Source organism: Siphateles boraxobius, unplaced genomic scaffold, assembly GCF_051911475.1.
Source record: "Siphateles boraxobius isolate OS27281-9 unplaced genomic scaffold, OSU_SipBor_1 30, whole genome shotgun sequence".
Lineage (NCBI taxonomy): Eukaryota > Metazoa > Chordata > Actinopteri > Cypriniformes > Leuciscidae > Siphateles > Siphateles boraxobius.
Genome location: NW_027508920.1, coordinates 12,066,810 through 12,081,206, shown reverse-complemented (window position 1 = coordinate 12,081,206; position 14,397 = coordinate 12,066,810). Strand labels below are relative to the sequence as shown.

The following is a 14,397-nucleotide window of genomic DNA, read 5'->3' as shown; positions in this document are numbered from 1 at the left end:
CAGGTGTTACTCTTTCAATTTCATTACAAAAGGAGACAACTGCTGAATAGTTTTGCATTGTGATGTAAACATGAACCCAGCCAGAAATAGAGAAGTGGCTGAAAGAGGAAGAAGAGTGGCTGGGAGGGGGCGAGGAATATGTATCCGTGGTGGAAGAAGAATAAGAGGAAGATCAAGAGCTGTAGTCTCAGATTAGATCAGAGCTACTGTAATTGATCAAGTAGTAAATCATGGACTCTCAATGAGAGAGGCTGTTCAGAGAGTGCAGCCAAATCTCCAACGCTCAACAGTGGCATCTATTGTTAGAGTTTTCCGGCAAACCAACAGGTAACTTGTATTCTGCAAAGGCATTTGACTGAGTTGCACATTACAGAAGTAAATAGACTTGTGTGTAATTGCTTTTGCATTTCTGCTAAGGACTCAATGGTTACCTCACACAGGTGGGAGAGGAAGGATGCTCACTGATGTGCAGGACACTGCCATTGTTGATATGGTCATCAGAAACAATGGCATAAAACTCACTGAGATTCGAGACCGAGTCTTGGCAAATATTCACAGTGTAAGCATAACTATTTCTAGTCCTGAAACAACATCAGGTTAGGAAACCGTTGTACACAGTGCCTTTTGAGAGGAACTCTGAACATGTCAAGCAACTCAGGAACTAATATGTCCAGGTAAGATCACAATAAAATACAGAACTGTTTTTGAACAAAACCAAACACACACAAAGACCACTTTTTACTACTGTAACAGCTTATGTTGCCTTGTGGATTTATTTTAGAGGGTCATGGAGATTGAAGGCAGGCAAACACCCCACATTTTCATCTTCGTGGATGAGGCGGGTTTCAACTTGGCCAAAACACGGGCGACGAGGAAGGAATGTGATTGGGAAGAGAGCCTCCCACCTTACTCTCCATTCCTCAACCCCATAGAGGAATTATTTTCCTCATGGAGGTGGAAAGTTTATGACCACCATCCACATGATCAGAATGTTCAAATGTCCCTCCTGGATGCAATGAATGCTGGATGCCTAGACATATCAGCAGAAGATTGTCAGGGATGGATCAGGCATGCCAGAAGATTCTTTCCTAGGTAGTATTGCCCTAAATCAGTGGTTCTCAACTCCAGTCCTCTGGACCCACTGCTCTGCACATTTTATGTCTCCTTATTTAAAACCCCTGATTCAGGTCACTAGCTCGTTAGGAGAGACTCCTTGATCTGAACTGAGTGTGTCAGATAAGAGAGACATACAAAATGTGCAGAGCAGTGGGTCCCGAGGACTGGAGTTGAGAACCAATGCCCTAGAGGACATAAGATGTGATGTGGATAACCTGTGGCCAAATGGAGAAGACCGAGTAGATTAACATTACTTTTGTATCTGTATCAGTGGATGGTGTGTATACAAATTCTTATATTTTGGAATTTCTCAGTGCAAAAAAAAAATTAATAAAAGATATATTGAAGCATTCTGCATCATGTCTGATTAATTCCAGTAACATGTATTGCAGTGATTTATAAACCGAGATGTGTCCTTGTTTTACACATGAAAACATTGTATAATGCTACATGTTAGAGTTTTTTAGGTTTTGTGGGTGACAAAGTGTGTTTATTGGCTGTCAACCTTTGCTAGTGTTCTGGAAGAATTGATTTGAGACATGAATGAAGTGTTTTGGGAGTTTTGGTGCATTTTGAATGCGAAATGAACTACTGTGGCGAGCTGAATGTTGGTTAGGAGAACTGTGTGAAGAGTTTTGAAAAATTGACCTAAGTATTGAGAAATGTGTCCTACGACTGAAAAAAACTGTATTCAACAATCTTATTGATCACCTGATTTTTCCATTTTGTTTTTGGTTTAGTTTGATAGTCATATAATCATCAAAAACCTGTTGCCAAGTCAAATTAGCTCTAAATGTAGTGCATTCAGACAAATAACGCTAATTTTGTTTTTTTAAGTTCATGGAGTAAGACATCAAGAACATCAGCAAACAATTCCTATCATGGCCACAGTGTAAGCTTTGCATCTGGCAGGCTGACATGAGTGATCTCTCAAACTTCAAAGTAAACACAATTAATGAACACATCCAAGATATTTAAAAACTATACATTAGACAGTTAATGTATTCACCTTAAGATCAGCAACCTGATCTTAAACTTAAACCTAAAAATTAACTTAAGTGCCCTTGCTGCGTGCAATCATAAGTTCAGTCAAATATGTTATAGGCTTGTGTATAGACAAAATTTTACTAAATTTTACTTTTCGTTCAGTAGAAAAAATGCCACAAATTTATTTATAAGGGGACTGTTAAAATCTCGACTGCCTGTGTGTTTGTTAGAGGCAGGGCTCCTACACATTTTCCATTTCAAAATTACATATTTTTTCAGACTCAAGTCTCCAAACCTCTCTGTAGATTTTTCAGACCATATTTAACATAAATGGTTCATACAGCATAATTTTCAGCATTGCATTTCATAGAACAGTCAACTGTAAATATTGTTTTAGTGATTTTCTCGAAGTGATAACATGCACTTACATGATGAGAAGAAACCTAAAACTCTTTATAATCTGCATATATCATATATAACTGTAATCGTGGTTTGATATTGAATGTTTAACAAACAGCAATGTACAGCATGATTTAGTTGATCGTTTGCTTCTTGTTTAAGTGGCACACACACATTCGATTAGTGATGTTCAAGAGACTTGCATATGGTAAAAGACAGAGCTTTACGTAATAAAAATGTGCACCTTAAATTTATTCAATTGTGTTTGACAATCACTAAAGGATGAGGATGATTAAACTTTTGCCATGAAAACACTCTGCTTGAATACATTTATTATTTATTTATTTTTTAGAAAACGGAATAGGGCAAATATTTTTTTATACTTATCCAGACCTGGAAATGACTCAAATAAAACATACTTTTCCAAACTACATAGGAAACTCATAGAATCTTATATGGCAATGGTGAAGGGTGAGAATCCATCCTATAATAACCCAACACTTTGTTGAAGATCTATGAAACAAGAAGCTCTTATGATCCGCTTACAGAAGCATTTATTCGGCATAACCAAAATCAAACAGCACAGTAAAACATTTTTCTTAAACCCCAAACACACATAAACAACATTCATACTAAAACAGCATTACATATCCCTTTCAACCCCACACATAAAGCTTTTATAGGCAAACAAAATAAAACAATAAATTAAAATCAGCAGGCAGCCACACAGAGTCCGGATACTTTTATCTGTTATACGTTATAAGGAATAGACTGCAGATACAGTTTCATATGAGCAGAGACTCTGGTTATAAGTTTGTGATCTGCATGTGGATGGCTATTGCTCTTCCTAAAGAAGACAAACTCGGCTGTAGAATCTTTACTGTTATGCGAGATGGAACAGTAATGATAAAAATCAGAAATAAAATAACTATAATACTGCTGAAGAAGGCAATGATGGACCTGTGGTCATGTGTTGCAGTTTGGGTAAAGAGAGAGTTAAAAAAAAGTAAGCGAAAGAGGGATGGAAAGATGAAGATGATGATGGGTCATTGTCAGCGCTGCAGGTAAACAGATGAAGAAGAATCCATCAGATCTCCTGATATGATGATGTTGAGTTGGTTGGGTCATCTTCCTCTCTGAAATTAAACAGACAAACGATATTTAAAAAATCAGCTGTAACACTAATAGAATAAAAAAATATATATATTATATATATATACACACATATATGTGTGTGTGTGTTGGGTGTAAATACCAAGTAGTTAATTACTGTAGTTTAATTAAGGGATTACTCTAATTTTCTACAATTTAATTACAGTTACTTCTGATGTAATTGCATTAAATATGTACTATAGAACAATTCTATATAAAATCAAAATTGAATGTCTAATGTTAAAATGTATATTTTTGTAATTCTCCCTCCCTTTAAATACTTTGGTCAGTTCAAGAATAATTTATACAATTTTACATTATTTATCTGAAATCATTAAAAGAGCAGTTTCAGGTCTATCCTTAACTGTTCAAATGGTCGAGGTTGATATGGGTAATTTGTAATAAGTAATGCAATATTTTTTATAAAGTAAATATTACTTATAAAGTAATCTAATTACACTGCTGAAGATGTAATTAGCAGCTAGTAATTAATTACTTTTTTAGAGTAACTTAAAACTGATTGTTTAGACTTCCTTCAATTGTATGAGCAACTGTCATTCTCTTTTTTCCTCATACAATTGAAATCAACAGGAACCAAAATTGTTTAGTTACCAACATGCTTCAAAATATCGTCTTTTGGCGCTTTTCCACTGCCAGGTACGGCTCAGTACGGTACGGCTCAGCGGCACGGTTCGGCTCGCTTCGCTTTTCCACTGTGTGGTACGACTCGGCGCGGCGCGGCTCGTTTCGCTTTAGCTCAGTTGCTTTTCCACTGCATTAGTACCGCTTCAAAGTGGGTGGGATTATGACTGATCGTTATAGTTTATCCGCTCCTCGGCAACCAACAAGAGGAACGTCTGCACTTCTCGTCCACTGACCACGATTCAGCCAATTCTTTTTTTGCAAGTATTTTTTTTCTTCAAGCAAGTAGTTTTAAAACAGGTGCTATTAAAATCCAGCGGGTTTGATGTCTCGCAAATACAATGACCATGGTGGTGACGATTCTGTCTGTCTGACCAATCAGTGATCTGCAGTGTTTTCACGTCACATTTTAGTATCGGTACGGTACGCTTGGAACCTCAACAGAGGTGGTACCATTTAAAGCGAGCCGAAGCGAGCCGTACCGTACCATGCATTGGAAAAGCGTCACAAGTGAGCCGCACCGAGCCAAGCCGTACCGTACCATGCAGTGGAAAAGCACCAAAGCGTGCCGTACCGTACCATGCAGTGGAAAGCGCCATTTGTTCCACTAAAGAAAGTAGGTCATACAGGTTTGCAACTACATGAGGGCGAGGAAATAATGGCAGAATTTTCATTTTGGGTGGACTATTCCTTTAAGGCCCCCTCACAGAGTCAGTCATTTCCTCCTCCAGATGTTCAATGAGATATCTTTGGAAACGACCGTCTCAGGCTCTGATCTGGCCCTGTTTGACTTCCTATATTCCCCACACAGACTGTTTAAACACCGGAAATTTGGTTGAATTGAAACGAGGATGTTTGCCAGTCAATAAATAAGACCAGATAAGAGGTTTTGGATTGGCAGTTCCTCTATGTGGAGAAAACGTCTGATGATCAGCGCTGGCCATTGATCATTTCCATGACTCAGTCACAACATTGATCAGATCAAAATGTCACTTCTGTTTGATTGTTGCATGTAGAGGACATGGTTTAGCGCATGTGTACTGAGGGTTTGTTACTTCCTTTCCAGAGCTTCATGATTAATTGAGCAGTTTTCTGCCACTGTACTCATATCTCTTACACAGGCAGAGAGAACATGTTCATGAATCGCATTTCAATTGAGTATTTTTTTTACACACCAGTTATCAAATGATTGAGCGAGAATGTATTACACACAGGAAAGTAATTACAGGAATAGTTCACCCAATAAACAAAATTCTGTCATAATTTGCCACCCCTAGTGGATTCTGACATCAATGCCGACAAACACAATTGCTGCCTGTGTGTCTCATGGCAGATTGAGAAGCACTGAACACTAACTCAACTGCCCAGAATGTTCAAGCTGCCCAAGGAAACTCAGAGGAATCAAATGTTCACTGATACTGAAATTTCAGACAGTCCTCTTGAAAAGCTATTGTATGGTTTCAGAAGACTTGGAATACAGCTCATGACTCATAAGGACAACTTGCATGGTGCTTTTGTATCATTTTTGGACCTTGACAGACTATAGTCACCAAGCTGTAAGGTCACATTAAAACATCTTTTCTTTTCTACAGAAGTATATAGTAATACAGATTTGCAATGACATGAAGGTGAGTAAATTATGAGAATTATTATGGCATGAAGTTCACCATTTTCAGCCTTCCTGTTAAAGCGCTGATATCAGAGTTTAACACTCGAACAGGTTACAACCTGCAATTTAAAAAAAAAAAAGAACGTGCCAAATTGCAGCCCTTCTTGAGTGAATAAACATGCTCAAGCTCACACCAGTAGACATGTCAGTGATATGTCTTTTCAGGACTGACTTGACTGGTTCCACTCTGAGAAATATGTCAGGTGTATGTTTGTGTAAGAATATGAGACAAACAACTTCCATTGCCTTAAAATGGAGGGAAGACAACAACTGCTGCCTCATCCACTAAAAGATGCAGACACAAGTCTGGCGGACTGATTCAGCTCAAATAAACCAGCACCGTTGAAGGAACTGATGGACAGATTTCAATTTCTTACAAGAGCTCAGCAAATGTTCTGAGTCATCCTCTGCTCCAGTGAGCAGACAACTGCTGCTGCTGACAAAAAAAGTGCTCTGATCAGCAACATAAATAAAAAATAAAAAAAGGTGTGCCTCTTTCAAAATGTACACACTATGCTTCCTTATTTTGGCCAATTTCTGATTGTAACCTTTACAAAAAAAGGTAATGACACAATGAATTGCAACAAGGTAGGTATAAAAAATAAGATGCGGGGCAAAGTTGAAAGTAACGTTGACTACAAATATAATTCATTTAATACTTTATATCATCAATTATGCAAAATTAGCATAGTCATGTTGCATGCATCATATCAAGATTATGGCATATTTTGCTTAGCCATACGCCAACGTCAAACTTTTGAAATCTTCTCAGTTACATTGAAAGTTTGGGGTGGGTAAGTCTCATGCTCATCAATGCTGCATTTATTTGATCAAAAATACAGTAAAATAAGTAATATTGTAAATTATTATTACTTAAATAGCTTTTCTATTTTAAAATGGTACTCAAGAATTGTCTCAGGACCCCTGCTTTCTGTTACATTCAGTTGTGGTCTATCTAGGCCTAGCTTTTACAAGAAGAACATGTCCTGTGTGTCCATGGCTGTCTAGTGCATATTTACAAAGAACAACAAGTAATAAATTAATTGATGGACATAATGGCACAAAGGTCCTGTTTAAACCTGGTATTAAGACATGTTTTGTTTGATCAGATCACAAGTAGACGACGCTAAATACAGGTGTAAATGGGGTCTAAAACGTTCTGAGCTTGTCCACTTACAACCACTTCCAGAGGTAGTCGAAAACGCATTCGAAAGGATTGCTTTCGTAATGTAGGTGCTCATGTGATCAAATGCATTGACCACAAAAGACCGACAATTCTCCGCCTACTGACCTAAAACAAAAACATTTACCCGCCCATAGTCTCACCTCAAAGAAATCAGGACAGAAGTGCTTGAAAGTAGATAAAAGAGACAAATTAAAACACCAGGGGCCAGTTGCACCAACAGGGCTTACGCCTGGTCTTAAGGTAAGTAGGTCTTAACTCAGCATTCTAAGTCCGACCTAATAGTTACGACTGTTGCACCATCCAGGCTTAAGTCCTCTTCTCGCTAAGACCGGGCGTAAATCTTACGCCTAGTCAGTAGCAGGCGTAAAGTCAAAATCTAGGCATATACTAGCGTTAATAGGCCTATCCGTTTTCCGACAGATAATGTTTCTATAGTAACCACTAAAAGCAAGTGATTGTTCATTGAATCGTTAAAATGATTTGTTAAAAACGGTAAAAAAATCTTCCTGTCAGTTGCATGGAGACTCTGCTACAGTTTCATTTTGAAATTCTCGTCAGTAAAATAAAGGGGAAAAAAACAATATTCACAATTGTGTCTAAAAAGTAAAAAAAAGTTTAAAATAAATATCACATTTGCAATTGTGCACATGAAAACAGCCCTTTTAATAACATATGATATAAATATAAGACAAAAAAAATTATTTTGGGGCATACCTATAACTGCAGTGACACATCACGCAGTGAAAACAAGCACGAGAGACAAATGTGATGTCAGCTCGCAGTGCCTCGTCCATAGTTAAAACAATGATTACAATATCATCATAGACGATACATTACGCACACTCCTAAGCACATAAAGAATGAACTTACAATTGAACTGACATTTATTACCAACGTTTTTCTACCTCTCCTCTCGCGTGCAGGAGACAGACGTAATGCTGCCGCGAATGAAGCGAATTGTCACGTGCTGAATGTACAGCTCTATTAACTGAATACTATTTTAACCCCTTAACGGTCACCCTCCCTTTTGATAATTGATATTAAAATGCACTATACAAACAAACTTAAATGGTTGTAATTCAAGAATGCTTTGGAATACAGACCTAAGTTTGGTCTTGTTTTAAAGAAAACAATCAGCAGATTATTAAAGTGAAAGCACTTCAATAAATTAAAGTATGAAAAAGTTATAGAAGTTATAATTTACAGTAAATCAAATATACTTTATTAATATATATTTTTTAATATAAAATAAATATTTTACAAAATATTTTTTACTATAAAATTACTATAAAATGAAAGCTATATATCTAACCAAGTTGTGTTCCAAATTTCAAGTTGATATCACAAAAATTGAAGTTCCCATGAGATTTTGTTTAGGCATAGTACCAAAAATAGCCACCGGGTGCCATTGCATTCCATTGAATTTAATTGTATGCATTCTGCTGTAACAAATTCATAAATTTCTATCCAAATATCACTTCTGTCACTAAATATGGAACCTTGAGACTCAGACCTTTCTGACAATATGTGTTTAGTCAATATTAGAAAAGGTTTTGATAATACATTATGAAAGATGATGCCCAAAAGGGGAGGGGCCTAATAAAAAAATACCGTTTCTATGGTAACGCAACATCCAATTTCAAAACGGTTTTCACAGGATGAATTCTGAGTTCGTAAGCTTTCAAATGATACCTAATTTATGATAACTACTAAAATATGTGATATAATAATAATAAAAAAGTATTTATATATATATATATATATATATATATTATACTTTTTAGAGGACTTCTTAATTTACTTTTTAAAATATAATTTTATCTTTTTTAATTGACAAATACTAGATTATGTTTTATTATAAACTTTTAGCATTAAAAATTAAAGTTTCAATTATTAACTGAAAGTCCTTTCCTTTTTCTTGATCCTCCATTGATATGGCTACAAGTTAACCAAACAGCGGAAGATAGTTTACAACGTAACCCCAGCAACGCATGCTGCTAGGCAACCGTGGCCATTCACAGGAACGCGCATTGCTAAAACCAGGCGTAGTTAAGCCTAGGCTTAAGTTTGGTTGGTGCAACCGACGTTAGGTCAACTCTAAAGACTGGTCTTAACTAAGACCTACTTAGCAGTTAGGACCAGGCTTAGTAAAGCCCTGTTGGTGCAACTGGCTCCAGGTCTCAATGGGTATGCGTCTCCCTCGCCTACTTGTGATCCGATCGACAAGAACGCATCTTAATTCCAGTTGTAAACAGGGCCATAGAGAGTGTTAAGTTAGGATTCTGCCTTATAAGGCCACTGCCTATATAGGTAACAGACAGCAAAACAACTTCCTAGGGTTTGGAACAGAGCTTCTGTTCATCATTAATTAAGAGGTCAGAAGGTTTATTAAGGCAGAGAGACGCTCATGCAGGTCCAAGGTTCTTTACCTCTCACCATCCTCTTTCAGTTTGCGGGCGGCTTGTTTGGACTGTTTGATCTGCAAGTCCAGTCGGTGCAGGAAGTCTTTAGCAGACAGCTCTTCCGCCTGCACGGGTCGGGTGTTGGGCTCCGGGACGGCTGGTTCTGGTGGGGGGGACGGGATGTCCATGTCCTGACTCGAGCACAGCGACTCCTGCAGTGTGCTTCCCTCGCTGTCAGGTGACTCCAGAGACAGTCCATTAAAGAGGGAGCGTTTTTTGGACTTCACAGGAATATTGAGAGTGTTTCGCAGGAATATACAGTCATTGCTGAATAGCTTATTGACTCGTTTAATTTGCTCCATCTGTGGAAATCAAGAACAAACATGAAAATATCACATATTGACTTCTATTTTCAAGCAACAGTCCTAAACATAAACTTATCCGTTTAGTGTTTGCTTCTTCCACATTACCAGCATGTGTCTTATGCATTTAATCAATCTACATGAGTAAATATTTGCTTAGAGATTTGCTTGATTTCTTTAGACGACTCCTGACAATTCCCGCTATCACTCAATCATTATGTCTGCATGGCCATCGTACGCAATCATAACTTAAACTTATATTTGTATAGTTAACCTGGGCATCATAGGCATTTGTAGGAGTTTTGCACATCACAAAGTTATATGTACTTAGACAACTTAATAGGTTTTGAGCCAATCCAGACTGTCTGGAGAACATGACAATTATATTCTAAAATGACTAAAAATGCCCTAAAATTCTGCTTAGACTGCTCACTTGGTTTTGAACACAGCCAACATCACAACGGTTTTTGATAATACGAGTTACTCAATGATACTCAAACTTCACAATTATGATGCCCTAAATGCTGTAAGTAGATGACCTTTATGAATTTCTTTCTTCTGCTGAACAATTCAAAATAATGTATTTTGAAGAATATCTGTAACCAAACAGCTTTTTTCCCCCAATACTATGGAAGTCAATGGGGCCCATCACCTGTTTTGTTACCCCTATTATTCTAAATGTCTTCTTTTTGTGTTCAGCAGACGAAAGAAATTCATACAGGTTTGGAACAACAGTTTTTTCATTTTTGGGTGAACTATCCCTTTAAGGGAGTTTAACGTTACTAGGTTTTGAGGGACGCCTGAATCCAAAATCGCCCCCTATACCCTCAAATAGGGCATTATTTGGGGGGACAGGCATTTGTAGTGGTGTCCGAAACCATGGTGAATGCACTCATTCTATCCCACATTCACCGCAATAATAAGTGTACAGCCGATGTACACTCAACGGCTGACCGAACTTAATCACTCGTTTTCATACACTCCTTCAAGTGAACTGTATTAGTGGACTAACATAGGGACTAGTGATTGAGGGTTTAGGGGGCGATTTTGGATTCAGCCCCAGTCTATGTAACAGCATGCCAGCTAACAGGAAACGTTTTGGCAAGGTTCTCTCAAAGTTGTGAATAAATGCTCTTCAAGGATACTGTAGAAGATTTGCTTTAAAGGTATCTGGTCTTGAATTTTTTTATGAAAACGCCAGCACAAAAACATTTATACATCGTTCATGGAAAGTTTAGTTGGACGTGTATCTAATGTTGTTTAATTGTTACTACCTGTTGGTTCAGAGAACATTCAAAAGTAACGTTACGTTCCCATAATGGAATGGTCCCGCAACAATGTTATATCCCAAACCTAGAAACAAACATTTTCATTAAAAAAAAAAAAACAGGACGTTTTGAACGTGGATGCTCACATTCATTTTCTTAGACTTTGTTAGCTGGGTAAGCTCAAACTTTCAGGTGCACCATCGCGTCTATAATGGTCAAAAAAACAAAAACGCTATTATGATAAACAACAACGGATGACCAAGTAAGGAGCTCAGCTCACTAAGTTAGATTATGTATGTGACGGCATGGGCCCAAAAATTGCTTTCCCATAAATGTTGTCTAAAGCACACTAGTTTTTGGGACACACTCCATGTTGTACCACCTTGTGCTCCAAAAGGATGCAAAACAACGTTGTATATGTATGGAGATGACTAGGAAATGGTTTCTTGCAAATGCGTGTGACTTTATTGATGTGAGACTCACCGTAACACCATATTTGAGTGCTATACCCTGCAGTGTGTCCCCGTCCGTTACCCGGTGCTCTATGTATGTTTCCCCTAACGGCGCCGTAACGCTCGCGGTGCTGCCGTACGAGCGCGTCTTTGTGCGGGCCAAACTCTGCGATAATTCACTGTCCGACTCCGAACCGGACAGGGATCTGGGGAACAGCGGCTGTCCGTACCGTCCGCCTCCTCCATCATCCCGCAACGGAGGCAGCACCGGAGAAAACTCCGCCATCTTCAATCCGTTATTATTAAAGCTGCTGTGACGCGCAAAGACTAATATTAGCCAACTCACAAGATATTATTACTCATGTTTCCACCGTCACACCTCGGGCAGCGCATTTTTAGCGGTGAGATTCAGAGGAAGCAGTAGATGTGTGTGTGATTTTTCCAGTCGCCATTGTCGTTACTGCAGGCCTGCGCGAGAGACTTTGTCCATTGAAACCTGATCTGCGCGTGTGTGATGATGACACCCCTATCTAGCTGCAAACTAGCGCGTCGCGTTTTTCAAGGTTTCGAATGGAATGTGACGTCGGCAGCCAGTCGACCAATCAACGAATTTGTTCACGCGTCGCGTCGAATTCAGTGTACAGTTCAGACGCGCTCTGAGGTCACCTTGTTCTACATCTTTTAGAAAGAAAAAAAGGAAAAAAATACATTATTTTGATTTAAGTGTGTGTGTGTGTGTGTGTGTGTAATTGTAAACATCCATTTAGAAAGGAAATGGGATATATTTTATAGGGTTATATTATATTAGCCTATTTTTCTACGCATTTCACAATAATCACAAGCCCATGTCTTCAAAACAGGGTTACAGATTCAAAGCATGTTATTATGGATTGTCCCCGTTTTAAAGCTTTGTTTTCTAGAAAGTAATTGAGAGTTATTAGCTTAAAAAACGCAGCTGTTCATTTGCACAGACAGACAGAAGAAATGTAACACTCTAATGTCACCAAACAAACGACACAACACTGAAATGCTTAGAGGTTTATGTAGATGTAGCCTACTTGCAGCCAGCCGGTCGGCCTATTGCCTGAAATGTGAAATGTTTCTGCCTTCTATCTGATTTTACAGGACAAACAACATGGACAGTGAGGTCACAAAATATAATACGACCCGATTAAGATTTTGTCAGTGGCTGTGCAGATTTTCACTTAACATAATAAAACCCACAAAATATCATACTTATATGATATGTATGAAATGATATCATACTCATATTTAATATAACAATATCTTGGTGTGCTTTTAAATACAGAGGATGTGATTATTGCGAGAAAAAACATTATCTCTTGATTACAGAAACTTCTTAAGCACCCTGAATCTGTTATATTTTTCACCCCTGAGATGTTTCTTGATTTTTTTTAAACCACAGATGACCTGGTTTTAAGAGAGAAAGAGGAAGCAGGTGTCTACATGTTGCTGGATTGTGGTTGCACAGGTTCACTTAAGCAAACAATTAGAGAGGAAACAGATTCGAGACAGAGTAAGACCATAGCCTACATCATTTTACTTTTGACACACTGAATGATTTCTGTTGTTTTCACTGTAATATTACTGTATTCTCAACAATTCCCTACTGTAGAATCTTAGTACAGTAGGTGGTTACTGTAGATTTGGTTGTTTTCACAGCATTTTTACTGTATTTTTAACAGTTTCATACTGTATAAGCTGTGTACATTACTGTAGATTGTCAATGCATTCTGGGAAAATATTAGCCTACTGTAAATCTAATTACAGTAGTAAATGACCGCAGCAGCTCTTGCAGACCGGCTGGACCATTGTGAGACGGGCGGGAAAAGTGGTCTTCTTTAGAGCATGTGGTTTTAAACGTTTTAAGTTATTATTTTATACTGCTACTAATGAAGTAGTACTTTAACTCTTCAAACTTTTATTTTTGTATTTCCAACATTTATTTTCCACTGGCACAGTGTGTTACTGTGATTTTACTGGTATGCTATAATTGTATTTTGTTCATTGATGAAATATGGTTAATATGCTGGTAAATCTTTAGCCTATATTCTTCTGAAGTTCAGCCATGAAATGTAAAAGATGAAACCTGAATAAAGCTGTTGATGTGACGCAATAAATTGTGTTATTGAATACATAACAGTAAAATAAAAAAGTAAAAATAAAAATAACAGTATGATGCTATACTTTATTTTAAAGTATGCTTAATACTACTGTAGTTATTTTTACTGTAATTTTACTATGAAATCAAGCAACTACTGGATTGTAAGCCAGTAAGATAATTTGACAATAAACATTTTACAGTTCAGTGCTCTCTTACACAGTTCTGTGTTTTTATGATTCCCAGCCATTTTCTATTGTTCCTGTGAACTGAAACTCAGACAGGGGAACCCGGGCTGTTGTAACAATTTTTATTTTTCACAATGTAACTTGTCACAAGTGTATGTTTGTGTGTATTAGTCAGTTCTCACAAATTTGACAATAGGCCTAATACACTGGCCAGTTTTGTGCAATCTTTGTTTTTCCAGAAGTACAAGTGGTATAACCCTTCCGGTCATGATATTTCTAAAAAAATAAAATAAAATAAAAAACATGAAAATGAAAAGTTTGATTGACAGTATAAAACCTGAGTACCTCATGTTAAACTGATAATGTTACATCTATAATACCATATAAGTGATGTTTTAAGTGATGAAAAGTTCCTGTAGTTCAACTACCAGAACATGACACAAGCATTAAAA

At 37.5% G+C, this 14,397-nt stretch overlaps 1 protein-coding gene across 1 annotated transcript; it reads right to left on the bottom strand.

Annotated features, from left to right (window-relative positions):
* Positions 1-3,039: 3,039 nt before the first annotated feature.
* lysmd2 (LysM, putative peptidoglycan-binding, domain containing 2) lies at positions 3,040-12,173 on the bottom strand. Its single transcript, XM_077248169.1, has 3 exons — positions 11,667-12,173; positions 9,581-9,915; positions 3,040-3,638 (listed from the first exon to the last, which is right to left on the bottom strand). The coding sequence occupies exons 1-3, from the start codon at positions 11,919-11,921 to the stop codon at positions 3,590-3,592; spliced, it is 639 nt and encodes a 212-aa protein (XP_077104284.1). The 5' UTR covers positions 11,922-12,173; the 3' UTR covers positions 3,040-3,589.
* Between the last annotated feature and the right edge of the window lie 2,224 nt (positions 12,174-14,397).